This window comes from Chlamydotis macqueenii, chromosome 2 (genome assembly GCF_036417535.1).
Source record: "Chlamydotis macqueenii isolate bChlMac1 chromosome 2, bChlMac1.mat, whole genome shotgun sequence".
Classification (NCBI taxonomy): domain Eukaryota; kingdom Metazoa; phylum Chordata; class Aves; order Otidiformes; family Otididae; genus Chlamydotis; species Chlamydotis macqueenii.
In genome coordinates, this window is record NC_141557.1 from 140,408,146 (window position 1) to 140,435,550 (window position 27,405).

The following is a 27,405-nucleotide window of genomic DNA, read 5'->3' on the forward strand; positions in this document are numbered from 1 at the left end:
CTGTATATAACAAGATAATTTGTCTTTGATCACACTGGTCTTATGAAACAGAGTCCAGGCAGTCTCCATCAGGAAGGTGTCATGATGGGGAAGGATGCAATGTCTACTACACTAGTTCTGTAGAATATGGTTTCCTTTCTCAGATTCCTCACCAGCCTCTCTGCACATGAGTCAAAAAAGTTGGAAATCAATGATATGACTATTGTAGTATATATGGTGGTAAAATCCTTAAAATCCTTTTTTTTTTTTTTCTCCCCCATCATTTAACATTTGGTTTTGGAAGCGTCCCTTCAGATCCCTGGAAAGTTGTAAACAATTCCTCATACTCCCACTCTACTCTGTAGGGTATGCAGTAGAGTATGGGCCAAACAGTAACACCTGTGATACACCATAGTCTCAGTTGTTCCTCTTGTTGAGAGGATACAGCACATTATTGCAGCTTCATGCTGTGGCATGCGCTCAGGGGATTAAATCCTAGAAAGAAGTTGAGTCCTCCAAGGAGAAAGGGAGCATAAGGAAATTAAACTTCCCTGAGCCGCCGACCAGCAATTCACAGTAACATCCAGGAGTTTGCATGTTCCATTTTATAAACAAACAAACAAACAAACATAAAAAAAAAATGCTTGAGAGAAACGAATATTCAATTGTATTGTGAAATCAAGAATCCCAGTTTCTGCTGAAAATCAAACAGGACAAGTTCTTAACTGAATCCCGAGCTCTGGTTTCTCCCCTGATTCTTGTAGGAATAACTCAAGGGTGCAGAGTGATTGAAAAGATGTGCGATGAAGACAGAAGGGTGAGCTCAGTGCCTCTCCTACAGCTTCTTTCTCCAGGTGTCTGCTGCCTTTGCATAGTAATGTGTGTGGATGGTGTTTAGGTGGAGGCCGTCTATAATCCAGCTGAAATACATTGCAAATGATGGGCTGTTCTTTAGCTGACAACTAGCTAGAGGGAAGAGAGGGAGGATGACTAGCTGCATGGTGTGAAAGCGAAAGAGAACAATAAAATTTGGCCTATGCATTTAATGTGAGTGTGAAAATAAATGTTGAGACCTAGGGAAAATTATTATATTTATAAGATATCATTACTAAATGAAGAAAAACCTATTTTAGAGGATAAATTAAAATTTCAGTTGAAACTGTCAAATGGCAATTCAGAACTATTGCATTTTCCTTAACAACATTTAAAAAGCTGGAAGATGATAGCTCAAATTCAGTAAATGCTGTTAACGAATACAAGTCAGTAGAAGTCTATCTGCATGCTTCAGTATATCTCCTGGCAACGCATCCACTTTGGCACTCAGTGCCCTCAGCAGACAGAAGATATGAAGTCCGAACAATCTCAGTATTATCAGCTAAACTGAATTTCGGCTTCACCAACAAGAGTTTTTTCCATTGAAACAGAGCCTGTCCTAGTACTGTCACCATCAGCAGGTTGAAAGTCGTATTGGAGAGGCAGCAGTCATCAACCTGCCTGCCATCTCTGGCTAAACAGATTGGGATCCTCCAACTAGAGATAACAAAAATTTAAAAAAAAAGAATCATTAAAGAACCTTCCAGCATTAACAAAATGGGTTATTATGAATAGAAGATTTCATATTCCACAGCTTTCTGTATCATCCTTTACAGAAAAAGCAAGAAACAGCTTTATAGGAGACATATACAACTCATAAAATACAAGCTAGCAAAAATACTTTTTCTGGACAACTTACACAACAATGTCTTCCATGCTTTAAAAACTTTTGTTAGAAGACCTAAAAATACCATTAATTTTACGAGATATAGATTATAATGAATTATTTAACTTTCTCCTATGTATTCTAATTATTAATAAAGAATGGATTTTATAAATCTCATTCTACAACCCTTTGCATAATTGTAAGTTCAGCACCTCCCATTGCTTTTATGATTTAAAATATTTACTCATATTATTTCATTCTAATTGCAGAAGGAAAACTAAATTAATCAAAGTTGTTTTGAGGCCCAATACTGAAAAAAACCTCTATGTCTCAATGCATTTAATTGCATTAATCGCTCCATTAAGCAGCCCCTAGTAACTTGTAGTTGTGGACACACTGATACAGTTCACATGACTTCCAGTGGGAACACAAGCGGGTCACAGCTGGTATTTCCTTACGGCACATTGCAAGGAGGAGGAGTTACAGATTTTTATTATGTTCCCATATGGGAATCACAGCACAGAATAGGTTGTGAGCTGTCATACTGCCAACAACTACAGCAGGGCACTAGTTAAAGAGAGAGAATGTTTATTAAATGCAACAAAATTTGTATTTTGAACTTTACCATAAAAACAAATTCTAATGTAAGTTATTTGCTAAATATGAACAACTCTGAATAAAGAAAAACAATTTCATACCTGTATGTTCAAAGAGACACTAATCAGAAAATTTGAAGCAGCAGCAAGTAGAACTCCGAAGAGCTGAGTCTGCAAGATCACAAAACAAAGAAATATGAAAATACTTCTTATTAGTTTAAGAAGAGCAATATAACAGTGGTTTTCTGATAGCACATTGTAACCCAATAAAAAACAAATTATTGCACTTTTCAGTCATTGAGTTTATGCTGCACTGAGTAAACTAATAAAAAAAAATTCTCTGCACAGTTTACTAGGGCTTAAGTAGTAAACAACTGGGAATGGAAAGGGCTTCCCAGTGCAGGAGGTGATTTTACTGTCCTTCAGTAGAACACCTTCTTAAATCTCATGAAAGAAAAATCTAGACAGGTCTCAGTTGAATACTATATACGTGTATTCTTCTTTTCCAAAAAAAAAAAAAAGAGAACCTGTTTCATTACATAACCCAGAATGAAAATCAACAGCAATCAAACCGTTCATATTGGAACACAATTATCTTATGTGTTAACTTACCCACTATTTGACAGGGCAGTCAGGAACATAGGTCTCCTGACAGTTTCTTTAATGTATTGTGTTATTTCATCAAACTCTTTTCTAATCAGCTTGTCTAATTCTAATTTTCCATAAGATTTGTAAACTTTCTGAGAAGCTGAGAAATTAAAACCATTCAGGCAGAATTCATTATTTTGGAAAGCAGCCACTTAAAGATGCCATTTCAGCAAGCTCAAATAACAGGTACACGGTAGAGCTCCCTGTCTACTTTCAAAATGTTGTAACACTTTGTGTGTTGTCATAAGTGTATTCAAGACCCATTCAAGGTCACTGGTGGAGCCCCATTAGCTTGTAGAGAAGACAAACATACTATCAGCGAGTTTTTATAAACAAGGTAATGATCACGTAACCCAGCGTAAGTATTGTTTGCAAGCTGAAAGGTTGCATCCGATTCAGTGCTCATAGCCTCAGCTTTCATTACTCTTCTCCAAGAAGGACTCAATGATCTTAAAGGTCGTTTCCAAGTGAAATGATTCTGTGTTTCTATAACTGTAAGGTCCCTGGGCACCCATGAACAAGTAGTGCTTACCAGCCGCCGAGATTGTTGCCCTTCAACATTTATAAAGAGCAATATGTGGTCCAGCGAGACCTTGGAGATGACAACAGAGGGGGATTATCATTGTGGCTAGGTAACTCCCAGACTAGGAAATATGATCCCCAGAAATGTGAAGAAACAACACTATTACTACAAATGGCTGATAATATTGTTATTTAAGAGACAGAACTGAATCCAACTTCTGTAGTGGCTTGGACTCAGAAGGAGAAGCAGACAACAGAATTGCTCTGGGTGAAACGCTTGGCCAACTGCCAGGTGTCACCAAGATCTGACTGACAGGTATAAAGGGACACAGAGAGGGGAATGCAGGAGGTGAGAGTGCTCCCTTTGCTCTTGTGGTCTCTGTGCTAAGCATTACAGCACCAGTGCCACAGTCTGTGTACAGGAAGCCTTCAATGAGAAGGGCAAACTCAAGCGTTTTGCCCGTACTCTCTGGTACCAGGCCACTGGAGGTCCTTCCCTTCTTGCATCCTCTCCCCTCCACTCCAGTATCCCCGGGTGGATGCTCCAGTGGCATGTCCTGGGCTCTCACACACAGACATTTTCCATGCTCTGGGAACATCCCTCACTGGGAGCAGTGGGGAGTATGTGACAAGACATCTCAGCACCAACATCTCTGCTGAGATCAGGCACTGTTACAGGGACAAAAGCAGCCTTGCAGCCTCCTTCCACACTGGGGAAATGCTGTCAAACAGTCCCCACCCAGGGCCCTGCAGAGCAGAGGGGATATGTTTTCCTTCCTGAGGCTTTGATGCTGGTGGTACTACATCTTGTGCAAAGTTTGACCGCTTCACAGGTGGATTATTGCACTCCCCTCGTCATCCTGCACATACTGCAGCTTCAATAAAACAGCAGTTAAATAACATTTTTTTTCTTGCTCCCAAAGACTTGTTCTCACTGCAGCTCTTTTCATTTCAGCAGCCATTCCTACCCTTATGGTGGCTGTATCTCTGGATAACCCCTTGCAGCTCCTTACTCCTAGCTTTCAGCTGGTGGTCACAAACCCTATACAGGACTCAGGAGACAACCAGGGAGGAAACACAGTTGGTCTTGAGCCAGCCCAAAGGAGGGTCCCCATTTGGCTCTGGAGGTAAAATGTGCATGCAGCTGGTGGGCAGAGGATGAGGCTATGTGTTCCATCTGTCTTCTAAAAAAATGTGCAAAATCAGATCTGTATGTGGGTACTGATGATGACCTGTGTGCCTGCCTCCAGACAATGTGAATCAAATGTCCCTTTGATGGCTTTACACACTGTATGGGCAAGAATTCCAGCAGGAATTTTTCCAGTGCTCCACATCATTGCTCTCCTCTCCAGAAGAGTGACTGCTTCTGCACCATGGTGGTTGCTTAATCAGGTACCTGTCAGCTGGGCTCAGATATCCTTGTGGACACAGATTTCTAACATGATAATCACCCTGTATCTGAACAGGAACCATCTTACAAAAATCAATCCTTTTCTTACAGGTTCCAGAAATTGCCAGGAACAGAAAACAGGTCCAAAACTTGGGTCTTCTCAGTCTTCTCATTTTCTGGGAAATACTGACACAGGTATGACCATTGTCTCAGTACTTCCCTGTGAAATACCAAGATCAGTATTTCCCTCACCTGAGGCTGGGCTGGGACATGGGCCTGTGGGTGGGCCCGGCACAGCAGGACCCATGGCTGGGCAGGGCAGGGATGTGGGCAGCTGGAGACCAGTCCTGCTGTGGCATCACTGGAGCAGAGGCTGACAGCCTCGGGGGGTGGAAATGGGGTCCTGGGCTGTGGCCAGGGTGCTGTGGGTGCCCTCAGGGCCCTGACAAGTACATGCGAAGATGCTGAGGTGATGCTCCCTTGTGCCTAACTTAGGCAACCCCCTGCGTCTGCACGTAAGGAAAGACAGTGCATGTATATGATCAAGGCAAATTCGTCGTTGCAGCCTGGGCTCAAAACTTACCCTCATTGCTCAGGTCGTTTTATCATAACAACCACACGTTTCACCTGAGCATTGCTGTTGGCATATATACGGCGCTGCCTGCTCCAGACTGACATATGTTAATGAGCTCTGGTTAATATAGTGATAGCACTGTACTTTCAAACCCAGGGCTGGACAGACCCCTAACGATTAAAAGGAGAGTACGATGCCCTAAGGAGGTCAAATATCACATGGATCTGTTCAGGGAGATGAGATGAAAGTACTGTAACGCCATGCAGCTATAGCATGGCAAAACTGTCTTGCACAGGTCCTGCACACTCAGACAATATTAAAGAAAACAACAGGGAATAAAAATGCAGTAAAGAGGAAAATTGGATTGCAAACTTCACAATCAGAGTGCATCTTCAATCAGCAGGCAGTTCCTAATGCACAAGAGCTATCACATACAGGAGTGCTCGGAGCAGGAGAGAAAAAATAGGATCCTATATCTCAGGCTAGTAAAGCCATGCATGAATGAAAGATGACCTGCGACAGAATATAGATCACCCTATCAAACTAAAATGGTTGCTGGCCCTGAAGGCCATTACAGCCCTTCTGTTCCCATCTTGTCATGTAAAAGACTTGACTATTTGTGCTGTGTCTGCCGTTCAACATCCTTTAGAGGCCAGAGGACTGGTGGAACAGCCAGATTTATAAGTAATAAACATGATATTCTCTGAATACAGAGTTTCCAGTTGTGATATCCAGTTGTGATATCATCTGCAGCACTGCAGGGCTTCCCACACAAAAGTCTTGAGACAAACCTCCATGAGGGAATTCAGTTGCAGACACAACTTCAGAGCCATGCTGCTACTTCGGTCAACTAAGGACTTCTGCAGGAAAAAGCCTTAAATATTAAAAACTGTTGGCGTAAAATGTGAGTCCCTTCATCACCAAAACATCTCTCTGAACACACAGGCCACTTTGTCAGACCCCAGATTTCAAACTGTTGACACATTCTTCCAGAGCTTCCAAATGCATGAGGCTTGTCAAAGAAACATCCTGCCCTTAAGTTTCCCAGAAAGTGAAAAAAAAAAAAAAACACCACAGAAATTTTATTTCCTTCACCTTCATATGGTTTGGAACAAGCCATGAAAGTTACTTGCTGACTTTGCAGTCCTTTTGAGGCAGTCCGTGAGCACACAGACCATGGACTGAAGCTGTGGATCTGCAGACATTTTTCTCCACAGCAGAGTGGGCTTGAGGAATGCCTTCCCCTGTCCCCTTATTCCCTCACTGCCTCATTCACATTAAAACAACTATTTGTGAGCCTGGCAAGGCACTGTTCCAGGTTCGAAATAACCCTCCCAAAATACACCCCATTAGCATTATGTGCTTTATAAGCCACCTGCCCATTTTTAACGCTAAAGGCAGATCAAAATTCACAAGCCACAGCAAGGGTTTTTAAATGGTGACGCCACGTGATTTGCCAGTGGTGACAGCGGCCTGTACAGGGAGCTGCTGGGGAAAATGAATTCAACAAGTGGCAAATTTGTCTTCACCAAGGCACCCTCAGAAGTTGCCTGGCATCCCCTGTCCCAGCTGTGTGAGGGTCTTGCACAAGCCCAGGTGTGGAGAAGGCAGGTTTGAATGATCGGTCAGGAGACATCCGCTTGCCAAGTGGAGTGGCAATGTATTGCTGTTCAAAATAACTGAGCGGCAGTATGGCATATTGCTGCGTACGGTCCTGCTTCGAGCACTTGTGAAGGACCTGATGCTTATTTACCCTCGCATCTTTCTAGATCACTGTGGCAGGGTTTTAAAAGGGCATCTTACATGCAAGGTCTCTTTTTATTGCCAAAGTCAAGGGTTTATGGCAAATGAAAGCCAAGTTAAAGTCTAAACCTTTGGCACTAATTCTAATAAATTTATCCCTTGCAGACTAAAATCTGCATTGGAAACTCAGTTAGATGCAATTTACCCGTATTAAATGTATGTTTTCCTAATGCACATTAAACTGCAGTTGCCAGGCCTGTGACGTGAAAACTTAGAAAGATGAACTTAATTTGCATTAACTAAAAGGTATATGGCCACTATTTATGGAAACTCTCTATGCCTATAAATTAAACTGATGAACAGAAAAAAAAACCCACTTCAAGTGTATGTTATTGGCTCACTCACCAGGGCTAGTTAAACTGTTCCTCCTATTTTTCTTTATTTCTGTATTTATTTATAATCTAAAGGTGTTCCAAAGAAATGTAATGACATATACTGCTTCAAAAACTACACATCATTTCCAGTAATTAGGATTTTGTCAGATCTCAAAGGATTTTATAAAAAAAAGAGGGAAAAATGCCTCCTAAACTTCCAATTCTGAGTTAACTCTGACCCTGAAGCAAGGGGAATTCAGAATCCTTAACAAAAAACATATTTTTCAAAGAGTCACCATGTGGAATTAGGAGAGGCTTATCATTTAGCTATTATTATTCACAGAGCTCTGGCTGAACTCAGTGCTTTACAGATGCAGAAAGAAAACAAGGTCCTTGTTTCAATGGTTTTCTTTTTCGTATTTTCCTATTCATATACTCATATATGGGTTCAGGTCCATATAAAGTACTGAAGAAGACCTGCAATAAGAGTAAAAGGGCAATTATCAGTGTTGGAACATGTAATAAAAATCCATTTGGTTCGTTCTATGTAAGGTAAAAGAAAAAGGACATTGTTCAATATACAAGGAGAGAATTAAAACATATGGCACCATCTTTGTTAGGAATAGAAGGGGAGAGGACAACTTGGTAATTAAGTCAGGATAAATTAGAGTGGAGACAAGATAGTTTGTAGGTTTTACACAGGTTGCCTGGCTGGATTCCAGACCACAGTAGATAAAGTTCCTATCTCATGAATATTATGGTATCCTTGCCCTTGCTAGGTTTCACCTTTCATTACCTCACAAATTTAAGATATATCTTTTCCCAGAAAAGAGGCAAACTGTAAAGGCTGGAAGGAGAGCCTGGCAAATTATCAAGAGATGTGGGAACTTGAGAGGATCAAACAACTACAGAAGTAGGACCCTTCTATTCATCTCCATGCTTTAATCATTTTCACAACATCTTATTTCTATTCATCAGTCTGATTAGTTAATGTCCATAATGAATAACAAACTGAGAGCAAAGAATATGATTTGTGAAATATACTAGAGTAACTTTTGATATACTCACTAAGGCTATATACAAACATACCCATCCACTATAATATTAACAAGTATGAGTATAACTTTTTTTCCTTTTTGATGAGGTACAACCAAACCTCCGAACTCCTAGATTTCAATTTCTTATTTGCAGGAAACAGGTCTCAAAATTATAAATAAATGGGAGAATGAGGAAGGGGCAGAATGGGTTATTACATTGTTCCTCAGGTGAATAGACTAGCATACTTTGCCACATAATCAAAGACCATTTCATGTTTTTACTACTGCTTGCTAGGTTGCAAATAAAAACCTCTCCAATGACTGTATAATAGAAGCTCTAAAAATTTCAGTCATAGTTGATAACGTCCTAATAGAAAGATTTTCTCAAGGACCATCACATAACATCTCCATGGCAACTATAGAAATTACATACCCAGAAAAATAAGAATAGGATTATAAATTTTTGCCAGTTTCCAAGTCCCTCAGGAAGCAAGCCAGCATTGTCTGACCAGCTTGTCTTCTTCTTCTACTGCTGCCCAGGAACAGACTTTCTGGATATTTCTGTTTGACCCTTTCTAGTTCCTGGGGCACAAGGTAAGGTTCAAGCCAACCCACTCAAAGCCTAGGTATATCAGTTCCCAGAAGCTACAGCCTGGCTCACATCGAGTGGCTATGCTGCTTCTCTCCCCACTTCATGTGGCTCCCTGGACACCTAAATAGAGAGCTGAGGAGGGGAGTCAAGGCTCACTGGGAGCCGGAGTGTACCATTTCGTGCCCTGCGAGACAGAGCTAGTGCTGCTTGCACTTGAAAAGACAAGCAAGCTCAAAAGGGAGCCATCTCAACACCTCAGTAAACAGTGCTGTTAAGTGTTACACCAGGTTGCAGAACAAGGCTCAGAGTACTGTTGGTGAGACGACTACTCTATGCGTACACACAAACATGCCTCCAAACCAAGCAGCGCTAGCTCATTCCCTCTTGTTGTTGTAGTATGAGTCTTGCTGGAGTACAAATGAGCTTTCTAATCCCACTTAAATCAGATACGCAAAGCCTGACAGCAATGTAGGCAACTTAATACATTATTCACCAAATCTTAAAAAGAACTTTTATATAAAAATCTCCCTTTACCAGCTGAGAGGAGCTCATGAGAGGAATGGCATGCCTCTTCTAGCACACACTTCTCAAACATCACTTTCCAACAGAGGCAGGCTTGTCTCCCATCCTGTCTCAATTAATACTCTGCTAGCTATAACTAACCTTTCCTTTGATGTGCGCAGAAACTGCTTCTCCCCATCACAACCTGAGTGAACACGCTTAGTTTTTGAACCCTGGTGTCACACGTGCAGGCCAGGGGTAAATGTAGGCTGGAAATTAGGACACTTCCAAGCCAGTTGCATTTCAGAACAGCTTCTAATAGGATTAACAGCAAAAGAGGAGAAAAATAAAAGATCCAACTGCATCTAGAATGAAGTTTGACCATCTGTTAAAAGAATTACGTGATTTTATGGTAGGGGAACAGGCAGCCCAAAGGCCCTTTCAGGCTGCTGCTCCTGCAGAGGAGGGGTGCTGTACATCGGTTCCTTTCTTTTCTTCCTGCACCTCACGCACTTGGCTCTCCCGGTTTCATTTCCACAGAGAGTGTTAATCATTTACAGATAGTTCCTAATGCAAAAAAAATGACTGGACTGTTAGCAACATTATTCATTTAAATATAAACAACTGTTGGATTATCAGTGATGATTTAAAAACAGGGGGTCTTGCACTCTCTAAAATATGCGCATGTATGTATACGGGTGCATACACACAAGAACACACAACTGGATGCATTTAATTTGCAGATGCTTCTGGTCAAAACTATAAGATGCAAATCCGGTGATAACGAATAAACTCTTTAAAGAAATTATCTCATACGCAGATCTCTTGCAGGGGCCTGAGATACAGGCAATGGGCTCATGTTTTCCCAGCTGTCTCCCTGTGACACGTTATAGCTGTGCATTTTGATCTTTTACTACAAACTGTAAACTAGTTTAAAGTATTGCTTGCCATTTTCTAGGTTATAGTGGGTGCTGACGTAAGGAACAGGTATCCAGTTTACAAGAATCCAAAATCTCTACTACATAGTTGCCTTCTGTTGCAGAGAACAGAAATCAGTTTAGCTGGATGATCCCTTCCAGGTACCTTTATCATCTTTTTATGTTCTCTGTTGCACTTAAAATCATAACAAAGTGGTGAGTTTTTTCCCCAGTTTTGAGTACTATTGATCTTTCAGCAACCATACCTTATGTGGATTCTCCCATATAGAACGTGGTGTCTTTTTTTTTCTCCAGTATTTTAGCATTAGTATAGGATATAATAGTTCAAAGGTTTCTTCTTGACAGGGATTACTCTAGAGATGGGGCCACGAAGATCAATTCTGTCTACTTGCTTTCAGGAATTGAAAAAAAAGAAGGAAAACTGAGCACCCTTTTCCAGAGACAGATGCTATCATCTCTATGATTTTGTAAACCACTCATTGCTTTTTAGTCTGTCCTACTAGCCTTTGATCTGTAGTTGTTGGGGTTTAACTCCAGCCAGCAGCTCAGCCCCACACAGCCGCTCTCTCACTCCTCTCCAGCAAGATGAGGGAGAGAATCGGAAGGGTAAAAGTGCAAAAACTCATGAGTTGAAATAAAGACAGTTTAATAGGTGAAGCAAAAGCTGCATGCGCAAGCAAAGCAAAAGGAGGCATTCACTACCTCCCATTGGCAGGCAGGTGTTCAGCCATTACTAGGAAAGCAGGGCTCCATCACACTTAACAGTTACTTGGGAAGACAGGTGCCATAACTCTGAAGGTCCTCATCCTTCCTCCTTCAGCTTTTGTTGCTGAGCACAGGTATGAGGTGTCCCTTTGGTCAGTTGGGATCAGCCATCCCAGCTGTGTGCCTCTTACATTCTTGTGCACCCCAAGCCTACCGGCTGGTGGGGTGTTGTGAGAAACAAGAAACTCCTCAATGCTGTGCAAGCACTCTTCAGCCAAAACTAAAACATCCCCATATTAGTAACACTTATTTTCATGACAAATACAAAATATAGCACCATATAAGTTACTATGAAGAAAATGAACTCTGGCCAAAACCAGTACAATAGTCAAGAGACGGAGCCAGAGTCTTGATCAGATGAAAGCTGCTATTATTTGCTTGACTGAAGCTTCTGCAGACACTACAAGCTTTGCTCTACATCATCTTGACATGATGACTGAGTCATTGCTGCATGATAACACAGACACTGAATGATAATGTTCATGGTGCTTTAGTCACTGCAAGGAGCAAAACATTGTCACTGAAAGAGAGAGAAACAAAGCAAACTGATTTCATTTTAGGGGATTAAATGTCAGCAAGAGCTAGGCTTGTCCACCAGAGATGTACTTCCATGTTACTACTTCATCTCAGCATGAAGAAGCCATGTCCAAGGAGCTAGCATTTTCTTTACTGTGAGTCATTGCTTCTACACATGGAGGATTTTCCTCCAAACCTTGCACTCATCGTGGTCCAGACCTTGCATTCACCATAGGCCTCTGCATCACAATGTTGTTTCTGTAGAACATAGCAGGATACAAAGTGAAATATAGCCAGAGAGTCACTGCGTGCCTCATCCAAGAGTTAAACTCCAATGATCCTGTGATTTCTCTCTATCATAGTTCCATAATCTCTCTTCATTTCCCCATTATGGGCTGAACAGTTCACATAACCAAACAAGACCAAAGCTTCTAGCTTAGATGATGTAAATCAACCATGGATATCATGGAGGAGAATGGAGTTATACCAATATAACCTCAATTTAAGCAGTACACATCTGTTTGGTTTGATATTGTCTATTTACTTTTGAGCATACTCTGCAAATATCACTGCCACATTTCTTAAGATCTCTGCTCCAGGCCTGGCGTTGATTTGCACACCAACTGTCTGTCTTTTGAAGCTGCTGGCAGTACATTTCAAAGTCCAGATTAGTCACAGAATGGAAAGCATATCTCCCAACTGTTCACATTAACAAATGCCATTCTTCTAGGACAATCTGTGGTGACATTATAAACATAAGCATAACAGTTTATACATGTCACCAACACTACAAATGGAATAACAGAGCCTCCAGATACTAGGTTAGCCAAAGGTCCTCACCTCCCTTATGACTGAAGCGCACAATCTGCTGTTTCCTCATCTTTCTAAAGCCTTGGGTTTTGAGTTTGGTCAAATTTCTACTTGAGTCATTTTGATTCCTTCAAACAGGAGCTAATCAGACCCAGCAGACTGTTGGAGACACGCAAGGATAAGATTCAGACATCTTTTTTTTCAATGCCCAGATCAGACTCCCAAGGCACAGGAAGAGAAAGATCATACTTCATACAGCTTCAGAGAGAAATCAAGTCTTCTTTGGGTCACAAAATCATAAGGGGCCACAGTGTCATATGTGAGATTTTATGGGAAGGACAACAATTATTTTTAAAGTTCTATGAATGAGTACTTGCTGGTTGATTTAGCCAGACAAACCACCTCATCAAAGAGTCAAAGGAGTGCTAGGGCAAGAGAAGCAGCAGAAGTACATATTCAAGATGGGAGCAACACCACCTCTTTGTGTGACAGCGATGTCCTACACCACACAGCAGTCTCATGAAATCTCAGGACCAGACAGGTCCTCAGCAGCCAGACCTTCACCCTACGTCACCCTGCAACTCCCAGGCAAGGCTACAAGACACAGCAGAAGCCACAGCCAATTTAAATTAAAGTCCATTATTTGCAAAGTTGGAGATGGGGAGGGCAAAGCGCTCCACTGAGCCAGACACCTCCAAAGCAAGGCAGGGATTCAGACTCGTCCCATGTCTGGTATTTCCTACTCAGTGCTGACTAAGGGAAGAGGAACACTCACCCTACTCTGCTGGCTCCATACTAAGTCTGATTCTGCTGCTCTGGATCACTGTGCTGAAGAGCAGTGCCTACGTTTGAGCCCTGTAGTCAGTGGCTGAGCTAGGTATCAGACAGAGTCTGCACTATGCACATAATTATTCTGTAAAATACCATTTTGAAACAGTTCAAAGCAAAACTAATTTCTGCACTAGGTAGGATATGTACAACTTGTGACTCAGGTTTCCTTTCATTTGTCTTCTGCACCCCACTTTCTGACAAATGACAAGAATTGTAATGTTCTTATTGCCTAGAAATTTCCAAATTAACATTCTCAAACCTCTTAAAACAGATTAGCATAATTGCAAAGCTCCTGTTTAACTCACTGTCACTTTAAACATTAAAAAAAAAAAAAATCAAATGTACCTGTTCTTTAAGCATTGAAAAGAGTTTGAAATTCGGGAAAAATAATCCAGTGAGAATCAGGGAACAGGCACTCAGCAGAGATATAGCTGGTGCTCAGTGTGGCCCCAGCCCTGGAAGAGCATTTGTTTCCAATGTCTTGGCTGAGGTGTTCAGGAAGAGCCGCCAAGACTGCTTCGGTCAAAACAAACTGTGAGTTGTCAGCCTAAATAAAAGGGCTTTGCTCACCAGCTTCTATTGGCTGTCAGGCTAGGAAGCAATCATTCGAGCAGCTCTGTCAGCAATGCTGAAGAGATGAAAGTGTCCAGAACAGATGGGGGATGAGCTCTCCCATCGATAGCATTTGCTTTGGGTCTGTGTGCCCCAGGCTCAAAAAGTGGAGCTGCATTGGTTTGCTGTATATGCTGCCCAGCACGGTGCTGGGCTTTGGGGGGAAACTGCCACCAGCACTTGACTTCAGCCTTGGTAGGAGAAACCCAAGTGGAGTGATAGAGGCCTGCCAATAACACAGCACTAAGAAATCAGGCTGTTCAGTGACCCAGAGTAGCGTCTGGTAAAAAGCAGATAAGCAGGTCACTCCTCAGGCTGGCTTGGAAAGCTGCGTGCTACCTCCAGTCTTTGGGCTACTTTCCCACCCAGGGCGTCTGTGGCAGACCTGCCGCCCCATCCCCTGCCTCCTCTGTATTCAGAGGTATAAACAGCTCCATGCCTTACTCCCACTCTGCTTGCAGTGACTGAAGGTAAAAAGCTACATTTCCCTGAGGAATTTGACAGCTGCGATGACACAAACATGCTTATGGTATGAGTAGGGGTGGCAGGTAAGGGGTAAGGCTCTCCCATACTGACATCCCTTGCCTTTCAGTAATAAATAAGCTCCCATGCAGCAGCCGATCTTTAACCTGGAGGCTGCAGCTTCTGTAAGCTGTGTGCTCGCTTCACAGCAGCCGCGTTGCGATCTTTACATCTGCAGAGACAGATGATATTTAGCAAGGCAGAATGGACATATGAAGTTGTAAAACAGATATGGATGAACCTTTCTAGCCAGTGCTATGTCAGCTTCTCAATCACGCTAAAGCTAATCAGAGCACAACCTCCAGCAGATCAGACCTACAGCTCTGGCAGAGCCTAGAAACTAAGGTGCAAAGCTGGCCCAGCCGACAGTCCTGCCTTCATGATCCAAAGCAACACATCCTTTTCTAACAGAACTTAATTAAATAGGGTCTAAACCAGGGAAATGCTGCTGGATTCCCAACAGTAGAACAACACCAGAAGAGCGTGCATCAATGCTGGCAGCAACTATTTGTAATGCTTCATTATAAGCTTTGACTTTTGGATTGCCTATGACTGATTCAAAAAAAAGGAGCATTTGCAAGGCTGAACAAAGTCCTCTTCCTAACTTTTGTTTTATACGGGCTGAAAATAACACACATTTCCCACATAAGAATATAGCATCCATTTTCTCCTGTATACATACCCCATAAGATAAAGGAAACTGAAGGTATGTGAACTCTGAAATCTGACAGGTAAAGAACAACACAATGAAACAGAGTCAGTGTTTTGACACCCTTCTTTGCTTTCAGTGAACAGTTTTAGAATAAGGAGCTTGAGGAGAGGGAGTGAGAAAGAGGAAAAACTTTTCACCGTAGTCTTCACAGATGAGTACAGCAGCAGAGAGCTGGGTGAGGGCATGTTTGTCTCCACTCTGCTCAGGTTTACGATTAACCTGAAACACTTAACATCTGCAGTCCATCAGGGAGCAGACTGCAGCATGAGGTAGGCTACAGAGACTGAGAAAAGGGCATTAAAAAACCCTACAAAACACTTGAAGTGGAAAAAAAGAGGAGGGTTTGGCTTCACCTTTAATAGCCTGATAATATCTGATGATTGCTTCTTGCAGAGGAAAGCTGCCATGGTTGAAACCCATGTGTGCTGTGGCCATGCTGCCCTTTGGGCTCCCACCTGCACTTCCATGGCTTGCTCTAGAGCTTTCCCTGATTGAAAACTGTGGTTGTAAATGTCATTGTTTAAGTCCTTAAAATATCCTGGTAGGATGTGTCTTGACAACTCTTTTCTCTGGTGGCAGTCCTAGCTGAAGAGGCCCTCACTGTTTCTCGGGTGTTTCATCAGCCAAGAGAAATGGAGGAATAACCTTCCTCTCCACAGTGGCATCTCCCTGCCCTCCTGCCCTGCGTTACTCTGCAGCCCCCATGGCAGCAGATGTACCAGCAGGGACTGTGCTGCTGCCAGAAGAAACTGGGACCAAACCAAGCCATCACTTTGCTGACTCAATGGCACTAGGCATCAAGTGGCTGTATGAGCCCTCAGCAAGCTGGGGTGAGTTGAAGAACTAGAGACTTTCTCCTTGAACAGAATAAGCTAAAAGCCTTAATTGTGGCACTTCACACGAAATGTAGATTTCATGTATAGGATAGAAGGCAGCATAGAAAGACCTCACAATTACCTGTTTAATCCATGGGATTTCTCATGGCACCTGATAGCAGCCACCACTGCCCGCTGATTAAAGCGCGTGAAGGATCAGGTTTCCTGGCTGCACATACTCGCCACCTGCACGTACGACCTGTGACAGGCTGTGATATATTGTCACGGGACAAGAGGCCACAGATCTGTCTGAAGGAGCTGTCAACATTTTAAACCTCAAATATAGAGCAGAGATGATTTATTACCACAACCTACGAAATAAAAAAAAAAATCTCTTGAGGTGAGTGTCTGGGCAGCCAGTAATAACTCCAAGTTGTTAAGAAACAGGCAAAAGAGGAAAAAGAAGCAGAAGTTAAATGAATTTCCATCTCCAGCCCAGCTTCTGCACTTGAAGAGCTGCACACAGTGACTACACACAACAGCCGTGTGAAATATTGAGTTAGGGAAGAAGTATTACATCCAAGCTTTCATTGACCATTGCCACCCAGCTCTTTTCTCCTTCTCTGATACAAAGTCAAACCAAGGTCAGTATTGTAGATAATAATTTTAACTGATCTTGCAAAATCTTTTTATCCATAAACAACAATATTGGAAATAAAGAAATAACCCTTGAGAAGTGCTGAGGGAAATAAAAAAAAAAAAAAGGATTATACTGAAGCAATTACACACACTTTCTGTTAAGCACAGCAAATCTACGTGTGGTGGCTTCTTACTTTCATTACTACAGCAGACTCAAAAACATTACAATAGTATTAGTTTGTCAGGAAATAATTCAGATAGCTAAGTACATATTTCATCAGATTTTACTGCATCATTAAACACACCCGTGTTCCATGACGTGTACCGCCGGGCTGAGACAGGGAAGGCTGCCGGAGCATAGGATCCCGTGCTGCTGATTTCAGAAGCGCAGTACCTCAAGCAGCATCAACCAAGCTACATCCATGCTGATGCCAAGGAGAAGTCCTACCTCCACCCTTTTATCCCCATGACCACGCATTCCCCCTGCTACCCTCATGCTGACAGCTAGCACCAATAAGCCTGGTGAGAGACCTGGCAGAAGAATATCCCCAATTGAAAAAAAAAAAAAAGAAAAAGAAATGTAGTGCCAGCCCAAGGCAGCATTATACTACACAGCCACGAGGATACAGACACTTTAACTTCTTCCAGGGAGCTGCGTGTTTACAGACATTGTACAATGCTTACTCTACTGCCATGGATTTTCTTAATGCATGTGTCAGATCTGCTGGTCCCTCGTGAATGTCTCTGATGCCCACGTGGCACTAGGCAGCTGTGACTGGCAGCCATGCTAGCCCCTCATGTCTAGGGGCTTTTGAAAAGGGATCTTACTGTTTCACCTCCTGATGGCTCATAAGGCTGAAGGGGCTCAAAAATACTCCCCAAAAGCAATTCGCCTAAGCTTTCCTGGGATGTTTCCAGGCAGATGAGAGCTGATGGAGTTATAGTCCCTTGTAGAAGTAGAAAACAAAGACATCCTCTTCTAAACCTAAGAGAGGATGAAATGGCCTCAAGAAAAAGGGAAGGGAAAGAGCCTTCACCTGAAGTCCTGGCACTGGGCTGATCCACTGAGTCACAGCCAGAACAGCCAGGAATGGAGGGAGGAAAGGGTTTCTGATATTTGAAGAAATGTAAAGTGTGAAAATAGGGGCGCACAAAAGAATTTAACTCTGGGAAAAATGAAGGTCGGCAGCAACACACAACCCATAATTACCCATTACCTGCTGCAAAGCCTCAACTCTACAAGTAAATGGAAGCACAGAAAACCAATCTCACCCAGTGATACCCAAGCAATACTAAAAAATTATTCAGGTCTTCCCAGAAAACTACCAGGCTTAAAACACAGCAATCTTCACACAATCACCTCCTGTACCAAGAAGTACAGGAGCAGAGCTGGGATGTTTTGCAAGCAAACCAATAACCCCAGCATGATGTGCAGATGAGTGTCCCCATGCCAAGGGAGTTCCCTGTCACTGCTTTCCTCTGGCAGCTCTGCAAGCACTCCAAACCCCAGGCCCTTGACTCTCAAACCTACAGTTACCCCTGGCTCCACACTCTAGCCTCCCGGAAGAGATCCCAGCTCTGATCCTGGGAAGCATCACCAGTAGCCAGAAGTCCTGTTGCTTCAAGGACTTGAGTACAGGAATTCGCAGTTTTCCTTCCCTCTGGGAACATGGGCTAAGAAATGCTTCCTGCCATCTGGGTATCAACCCAGTAGCAAATGCAGAATCCAGAGGGGAAGGTTTTTGGGACTTTCCCCAGATTATGACCTGCTACTGGGCTGCTCTCAGGGAAAGGAGAGCAGTTAGTTGCAAGCCATTTTATGCACAATTTATACCAATACTTTGCATCGTAAAAAAAGCAGTTTGCTTCTTAAGCAGTGAAAAACAAGAATGTTGAGTATCCTGCAATGCCTCCTAGTTTGTGAAACAAAAAGCAGGGAAAAGGTAAAGGGTTTAATCAATCTCCAATTCCTTTTTATTGTTAGCAGATGCTACAACTTGCTAGCTCTTGGGGGTTGCTTCAGTCTCTCTTTTGCAGTTGCCCAAATACATTGTCAGCACTGACAGCGACAGCAGCATCGATGACAAAAACCAGCAATGCTCTAGCACAGAACAGCACAGCTCTCTGCCCGGTTTCTGCTTAGAAAGGACTGCTTGGGGTGGGAAGCCAAGGTGGCATGGGCTGAGCGCCAGGTTGAAGAGGGAGCCGGTGGCAGTAGCAAACGGGCTCTGGAAGGGGCCTCTTCGGAGGATGGTGGGGAGAGGCTGAAATTATTACCCCACTCCCCTGGAGACCGCTTGTTCCTAGGCCCCAGGATGGTGCTGCAGGTCAGGCACTTACCTTGTGTGTGCTGTACCAGGGGCCAGAGAGAGGCCCACTCCCAGCTCTCGGTCCCCCAAAGGATGTGTTCCTGGATGCCCACTCCGAAACGGAGAGGGTGCTCAAGTCCCTGCTCTCAGGCCCCAGCCACTGGCCATACCACATGCTGTCACACCAGTGGGGATGGGTGGCTGTGAGAAGCAGAGAGCAGGACCAAGACGTGGCACTCGCTTCCTGGTGTGGGAAAGGCTGCTGGCGTGGGTCACCCCACACCAAGGTGTGTGCGGCCGTGGGCTGTGGCTGCTGGTGGGCACCAGGACACCCTCAGCTGGGGAATATTTGTAGCATAGGAGAAGAAAAGGAGCTTGACAGAAAGTTTTGCTGCTCCTTCCCACAGCATTCAGGTGCCTTTTTTTTTTCCTCTCTGACTTACCCAATGCCCCACCCTGCTCTCAAAAGGTAGCCTGGGAATTTAACTCCTTCCAATCAGTGCCTAAATCTAATGGTCAATTATTAATTCCTCACTGCCAGGTTACAAGAGTCAGATGTTGTTGTTTCCATACATATATAGTCACTTGCATGAATTCTTACTTCTGCCATGTATTCTTCGCTTACAAGTGTTTCCTAAATAGCTTCTTTGCAGAGATTTCAGGCAATGGGTTTGTTCTGAGGCTGTGGCTTCACCCATTGATTCTGTTAGTTTTGATTTAATCCCTTAAGCTCTCCTGGGGAAAACAACAACTGAAAGAGCTCCTTAAAAGGGAGTGTAGAAGCTAGCAAGGTGGGAGCTTGACAGAATTACACGGGAGACAGAAATAGGCTTCTAGAGAAACACAGAAAGGAAGAATTGAGCCACTGCATCTTCAGGGTCTGGACGCGATAACTGCTTGTAATCTAGACTGCTCATACTGTACCTCAGAGGTGTCAGCTTGTACTAGTTTGCCTTCCCAAATCTGGGTTCATCTCCCTGATGTGCAGTACACTGATCTTACACACACAGAGCAGATGTATTTATTTATTTCATTTCTGTGCAGAGGTGGGTGCTAGGGGGTAAATCCACAAAGCTAGTACACCTGGTTACAATTGCATTAATATTTATACAATTTGGAATAGCAGTTCCACCTGTCGGTCACACGGACTAAACTACAATTGGTTGGTTCTTTTCTTACGTTTGTTTAAAGATACAATACTTCTTAAATGTACTCCATGAGTAGGGGTCTGTCTCAGGAGGGGGACATTTTAGCACTAGAGGTGTGGTTTTCATATTATAATGAGAGAGTTCATTTTAAGGACACTAATTAGTGGGATTTTTTTGACCATTCACAACCCTTATCAAGGTTATGCACCTGCAAGGATATACATCCCCTTAGTTCAATAAATGTTTTCATGCTCTGGATCCCTCCTGATCTATCTGGGCTTCCTCAGCAGGTCTGCTCCCCTTGAGCCTATCTTGGTGTTTCTTTGCTCTGGCAGATTTACAGCATCATCCTGCTCTTCCAGGGCCATGTCTGCTGCGTTACTCTTTGCTTATCTTGGTTCTCCCTTTCCTATGCAGATCCTTGCTTACTGCATGCTCCTTTGACAATCATCCAGCTTTCAGCACCTTCTGGGGCAAGATGTTTCCTTTTTTTATCAGTCTCTCAGTTCCTCTTCAAGGGTATAGTCGTCAGCAGAGTATGCATTGTTTATACAAATTAACTTGGCTTGCTCAAGTAAGATTCTGTCTCAAAAAATATTCGTTGTCCTTGCCTAATGGAAAATTTAATTAAAACTCATTCACGTAAATTTCATTAAAATTTCATTCATGGATATCAGTTTATCCTATTGGTCAGTTGGGCTTGAAACTGTCCAAAGTTCTGACAATTACTGCAGCAGATGAGGGTCAGCGGGCACTTATTCTACCACCTGCTGCAGCAGAGTTTTCTCCTACTCTTAAGAAGAAGACATGGGATTGGTTGCTTAGTTTGAGTGGAACTGGTGGTCCTACCATCAGCAAGATGCTTCAGGAGAGAAGAGAACAAGTCAGCATGCAGGAGAGCAGGCTGGCAACTGAGCTTCCAGCAGATGAAGAGATGTGATACCGAATAGAAATCAGCAGCAGCAAAGTTGACTGCAGAGAGAGAAATGAGGATACAGCCCCTCCGTACCATTAACTTGTTTGAAAATGGGAGGAACGTGCAATTACAGGAGAGAAACTGAAGTTAAATTAATAGTCTCCTACTTGACTGTATAAAAAATGCCTGCATTAGCCACAGGGATGTTATTTGGATCCAGCGAGGTGATACAGGAAAGGCAGAAGTGGCAAGGTAGTGCTTCAGTTAGATGAAGATATAATACCCCAAAATACAAAACCTTGCCTTATAACAAGAAAAGGTTTGTTCATGTTTGTGGCCTAACTTGAAATACCAGTTTCTGTGATCACAGCTCCCTGAGTCCTCTCTAAATACTGGAGTTGGCTGCAGCCATGTATGTGTAGGTACACTGAAAAAAAAAAACCAGATCAAATATTTCATGACTATGTAAATTGATGCAGACTATTTTTACAGCATTGTGTAATTATTCTCCGGAGTCTAAGCTTACATTAAAAAAAAAAAAAATGTTTCAAGGCAACTTGGGTTATGGTTGCAAAAAACTCCTTTAAAGTGGAACTGGAGTGTAAACTGCCGCAGCAATATTTGCCCGGTCTAGAGAGAGTTGTAACAATAGCTCAGGAGGAAGTGTGAATAGACCCATTCTTCTAACTGGAGCGCTAAACTGGAAATCTGCTGACAATTTAAGTGTCAGCGTCAGCTACTTCAATGCAGATCATTTTAGCAGAAATGCCAGGCTAATGTTCCTATTTGTCATCCTCAATTTGCACTTGTTGGATAGCAGATCCTGGGGCGAAGAGGAAAAGCAGCAACTGGTTGTCAAAGGTTGCTCGGCTGAGGAAAGCTCACCCATTTCTCTGCCTCCTTCTCCTACCGTCTCCTCTGCCCCAGCTCAAAATGGGGAGCAAAGAGGTCAATCCTTCCCCAGGCTGGGTAAGTTGTCTTTGGTAGCCAAAAACTGCAGCGGTCCGTGCCAGTCTGCCAGTGACCTCTTCATATATGGTTCTCTGTTGCCAAAAATGCACAAGCTGGTAAGAGATTGAAAAGGAGTGTAAGGGGAGTGGGAGGAGAGGGGCAGTCCGAAATATCTCTTGAGGACAGTTCTTGTCGTTTTGCTTCAGTCTTGTTGGTGCACTGCCTAAAGTACACTTTGGTTTTCTCTTGCATAAGAAAGCTCTTGGAACAGGTTTTCTGTAATGGTGTCTACGTGGAGACCTTGTTGAATTGCTTTTAAAGTTGATGTAGCGGTGACAGATCGCTGTTTGGCACTGGGTCCAGACATGCCCAGTCCGTCTAAACATGCTAGGGGCCCTCATGGCATCCTTTATTTATTAAAAATCTCTTATTGTCTTGCATATATAAGAGCCCAAAGTTGTTCAGCTGAATTTAATCTTTCTTTATGTTGCAAGCCAGCCCTATTAAGAAAGTAAACAGCATTTCAGAAACTATTTCTGCTCAGTTACCACCCTCTATTAGAAAAAAACGTCTCAGTATGTGCAAATGTCCCTGTACTTGTGCGTTGCAGGTTTCAGGCTGAAAGTGGTGCCGAGGTGACAGGCATGAACGTACTAAATCCCTTGGGACTGATGCTTAAAATATTCTGAGGAAATGTCCCGTGGAGTGGAAGCAGAAGATGGGATCTGCAGGATGTTTTGACTGAGAACATTATTTCCAGTTTTCAGTCGTGCTCGGCTGTGCTGCAAGCTTCTGCCCAAAGTCAAGTTCTGTTTCAAGGTCCTTCAAAGCAGAGGTGTTCTTTGCCAGGTCAGCCAGCAGAATAGACTAGGACCACTTCAAAACCATGGAAATATAAGGTATTTTCAGTGGGCACTACAATATATTAGCAAAACAGCACAGCAGAGACCTGGCACCCGAATCAGGGTCATATCACTGAGGATATGTTCAGAATGCACCATGTATGATGATTCCCACGTGTGTGTTTTTGGCTGATGTCCTTGTTCTACTGTGGTAAATCTTGGGTAGCTCAAGAAATATCTCAGGGTAGGTATCTTCAGAAAAGTCACCTGACTTGCTATTGCTGGCTCTGTCTGTCTTTATGCCTGGGAAAGGCAACAGAAGTATAGGTTTGTGTCTGGATATGGTGGCTGACTCACATCAGAATCGGGACAGCATTGAGCCACCTCACTCTCTGTGAGTAGCACCTTGTTCCGACTGACTAGCACTCAGCAGGAGGTAACACCTGTGAAGATGGAGTAGGTGCTGCCTCAGTTGCATTGCTAGGAGATCTCAAGGATTATTAAACTGAGTCATTTTCAAAGTGGCAATCTCTGACTCCTCACATTCTATTGCCAGTCATTTTAGGGTAGAAGAGAAGGGGTTACACAGCCTGGGAAATGACATCTGCCTTCTCTAGTGGCTCCCATCAGGCTTTTAACAGCTTGGGTTACTTCTGAGCAATGGAAACAGAAGATACTATTGTGGGTTTTAATTGCATGGATTCCCTTACTTTGATGCTGTATTCGTATCTAATATTTTTTTGCCAGGTGTGACAGTGTGCTTCCCCCCGCCACCTGACCACTTTTCCCATAACCCTGCTGAAGTGATAACCATCAGTGATAGATGTGTCTAGTCCTGATGGTAACGGCAGCATCTGACTCAAAGTGGATTTGGGGAAGACAGATAACAACACAATAGCCAAGGGATAGTGGTGCACCCTCCTAACCATAATGCTGGTTAATGTCCAACTCAAGGCAAATTTGGCAGAAACTGAGATCTACAGGTAGTGTGCAAATATGACTATTAGTTAATTATCTTACTCCATAAATAGCAAGCAGCCCAAAAGCCCTTTGAGCTCTCCTACACTGGAGCAGACTACACATCAGGATCTCCCCTTGTGTACAGATGCCTCTCACGGTTACTCCTCAAGGTTGAGAGATTCCTTGTCACAACAGATTCTTGGTAAGTGACTAATAGCATGCTAAACTTTGAAATCTTAGCTAAGTGATATAAAGGGTTGATTGTGCACATATAATCCTTTAGACATAAACCGTTGGTCAAGCCTGGGACTAGGATTGAATCCAACTGTATCTACACTCCTTTCTGAGAAGGAGTTTAGAATGCAAGGAGGTCCTTTCTGGATCTCATGACTCAACAGGAGGGTCTCCCTGACAGTTTTGTCTGACCTTGTCCTCTATGCAGTAAATAATCCAGTGCACCTTACCATCAAATCTTGTTAAATCACTGTCACATTTACCATCAAACTTCAATAAATCACTGGTTTAGATCAATAAAGTATATTGTTGCTTCTCTCCTGCAATTGAAGTGCATCACTCCCATCCATGACACCAAACGTGGGACTGTTAACAGAAGATGATGTTCCTCTGTTGGGTCACAAGGCTTTGGAGGCTGCAATGGGTGCTTTATTTCATCAAGTATCAAACGCAGGTTCAGATGATCTGGGAAGGTGCTTGATCCTTGTGTCTCCCTGAACTCTGGCTTGTCTGATATTGGAATCACATAAACCAACAGGGTCATTATGCAGTTTCCCACCTCTTGTTGCTTTAGCCTTCTGAAGTCATCCATGGATAGCTTGACCTGGCACCAGGGTCACTTCCTTTCAGATACTCAGTGCACACTCGAGTGTCTGAAGGGGAAATGAGGACCTTTTGTGTTTACTTGCTGTTCTGGTTTTGTTTAGTAAGGGGGGGGCCTAAGGTGGTAGCTTCTGTAGGAAACTGCTAGAAGTCTTTCCCCTTTGTTTAGTCGACTCAGCCGGGCCTAGGGCGAACCCACTGCTGGCCAAGGCTGAGCCAATTGGTAGCAGAATGTCCCATGATAACGCCTCTGTGATAACATATTTAAGAAAGGAAAAAGAGGAAAAAAAAAAAGGAGAGGAGAAGATGTGAAGCAGCTGAGTGGGGGCAGAGAGGGGGAGGCATGAGCCTTGTGGGCTTTGCAGGCCTCACCCTCTGGCCTCCCGCTGGGCAGCCGACTGGGCCCAACTCGGCCCGGCCTGGCTGCAAGAAGTGGAGAGGAGATGAGAAGTGAATAAGATGTAAAAAGGATCCTGAGAGGCATCTGCCAGCCTGTTGTGAGGAATGGCTGCAGACGCCAAGGTCAGTGAAGAAGGAGGGGAAGGAGTAATGCGGCTCCTGGCCAAGATTCCTCTGCAGCCTGTGGTGAAGACCATGGTGGAGCAGGTTGTCCCCCTGCAGCCCATGGAGGTCCACGGAGGAGCAGAGATTCACCTGCAGCCCGTGGAGGACCCCACGCCAGAGCAGGTGGAGGCCTGAAGGAGGCTGTGGCCCGTGGAGGGCCCGCTGGGGCAGCCGTTCTGGAGGGACTGCACCCCATGGAAGAGATGACCCACACCAGAGCAGTTCATGAAGGACTGTGGCCCGTGGGAGGGACCTCACGAAGGAGCAGGGGAGGAATGCGAGGAGTTCTTCCCCCGACGATGAAGCAGTGGCATGAAACAACCCGTGATGAACTGACCATGACCCCCATTCCCTTTTCCCCCCTGCGCCGCTCGGGAGGGGAAGGTAGTAGAGATAATGTTAAGCCCGGGAAGAGGGAGGGGTAAGGGGAGGTTATCTTGTTCCCTGTCTCATTCTCCTGCTAGTTTTAGAAATAAATGAATAGTTTTCCCCAAGTCGAATCTGTTTTGCCCGTGACAGTAACTTTAAGGATTTCTCCCCATCCTTATCTCAAACCTTGAGCCGTTTTCCTTATATCATCTCCCTCTGTTCTCTCGGAGGGTGGGGGGAGTGAGAGAGAGACTGCGTAGTCTGGTCCCGATCGGGGTTGAACTACAACACTTGCCCATGTCCCATCACTTCTCTGAGCTTACACTTCATCACTGTAGGTGAACAACATTCTTAGTTGAGAAGAGTCCACATCCTTGACTACTGGGCTGTGGTCAGGGTTAGCAAGACCCCATAAGCCAAAAAAATGAAAGAGGTTATTGTTTCCTCCTCTGCCAAATAGAAAATCAGCCCTTCCTCCACAGTACCTAGGTGTTCCAACCACCATCTGCTCTCCACTGTGAGGACAGAGCCCAGGTGATGGGAAATTCACTGTTGGGATGGATAGCCCCAGCTGGGTGATAAAGGAGAAAGTTTAAGACCTTGCTTTTACCTGCTGCTCAGAGGACATGACTGCTACATCAGTGCTTGTGCAGGATGATCAGACATGTTTCTGAGTTAAATGTCTACCAGCAGACTTTTGCTGGGTCAGTTCCTATGTGTAAGGCCGTACCTGAAGGCCTGAACCTGTGACCTGAGGAATCTGACTGAGGTGGGTTGCAGGCAAGGGTATACTGTGTAGTGTTAGCACAGGACAATTTGTGGAAGATGTGTACAGACTGTTAATTTTTACAAGCAGCTTTCATCTCCCTTCCTCCAGCAGCTTTACAAGTCCATGGTGCAAGTATGTACTACTCCATATGCTATCAATTACAGTCCTGACTGGAAGTTGCTTTCCATCTTGAAGTCTACAAATGTATGAAAAACAGGAGTCCTGGAATCAAGATGTACATTACAGACCTTGGAGAAGGCTTTTGTCTTTCTTTTCTGGATGGTGGATCAGTGAGAGATTTGTAGATTTTGGACATTTTCATTTTTGCCTTTTAGACCCTATCAATTTAGACTTAATCCTGATCCTTTTAAAATCAATGGCAAAGTTCCCACTGACTTCAAAAGAGACGGCCTGAGCTCTCAAATACTTTAAAGAACAGTTTTAAGCAAACAAACCCAAGATGGATAAGAATTGCATTTTCTCTCTCTATTACGCATGCGACTTATTTTCTCCAAATGTAAACGTTACCTGGAGAGCTAAGCAGTGATGTGTTTTTTATTATTTCTTTAGGAGGCTGCAGTACCCAAAGTATATTCCATACGTACTTCTTCATTTAGGAGCCAAACATAGCTATGTAAAGTGAGCAGCTTGTTTACAGTAGGCACTTATGGCTTGCTATCAAATTAGTGGCAAATCAGGACTGTAGTAAACAGAGGTCAAAGATCAAACCCACAATTTCACATAAAATTCCAGACCATGTACACAAAATTTAAAATGCAAAATCTTCAAATCACAAGACCATCAACTGCTCTTAAAACTAATCAAAAGCAGGATAAGGACTAAAGGAAATGAAATTTAAACATGATTTTAATCCAAATTTTAATGGAACAGCTACATCATGTATATCTTTCAAACCATGACAGCT

At 43.5% G+C, this 27,405-nt stretch overlaps 1 protein-coding gene across 1 annotated transcript in view; it reads right to left on the reverse strand.

Moving 5' to 3' along the window:
- Positions 1–19,418, reverse strand: part of NIPAL2 (NIPA like domain containing 2) — a 51,752-nt gene extending 32,334 nt beyond the window's left edge. The window contains exons 1-2 of the mRNA XM_010127245.2: positions 19,156–19,418; positions 2,377–2,445 (exon numbers count right to left, since the gene is read on the reverse strand). Of these exons, the coding sequence (XP_010125547.2) occupies positions 2,377–2,445; positions 19,156–19,299 (213 nt within the window). The 5' untranslated portion in view covers positions 19,300–19,418. The remainder of the gene's footprint in view (positions 1–2,376; positions 2,446–19,155) is intronic.
- Between the last annotated feature and the right edge of the window lie 7,987 nt (positions 19,419–27,405).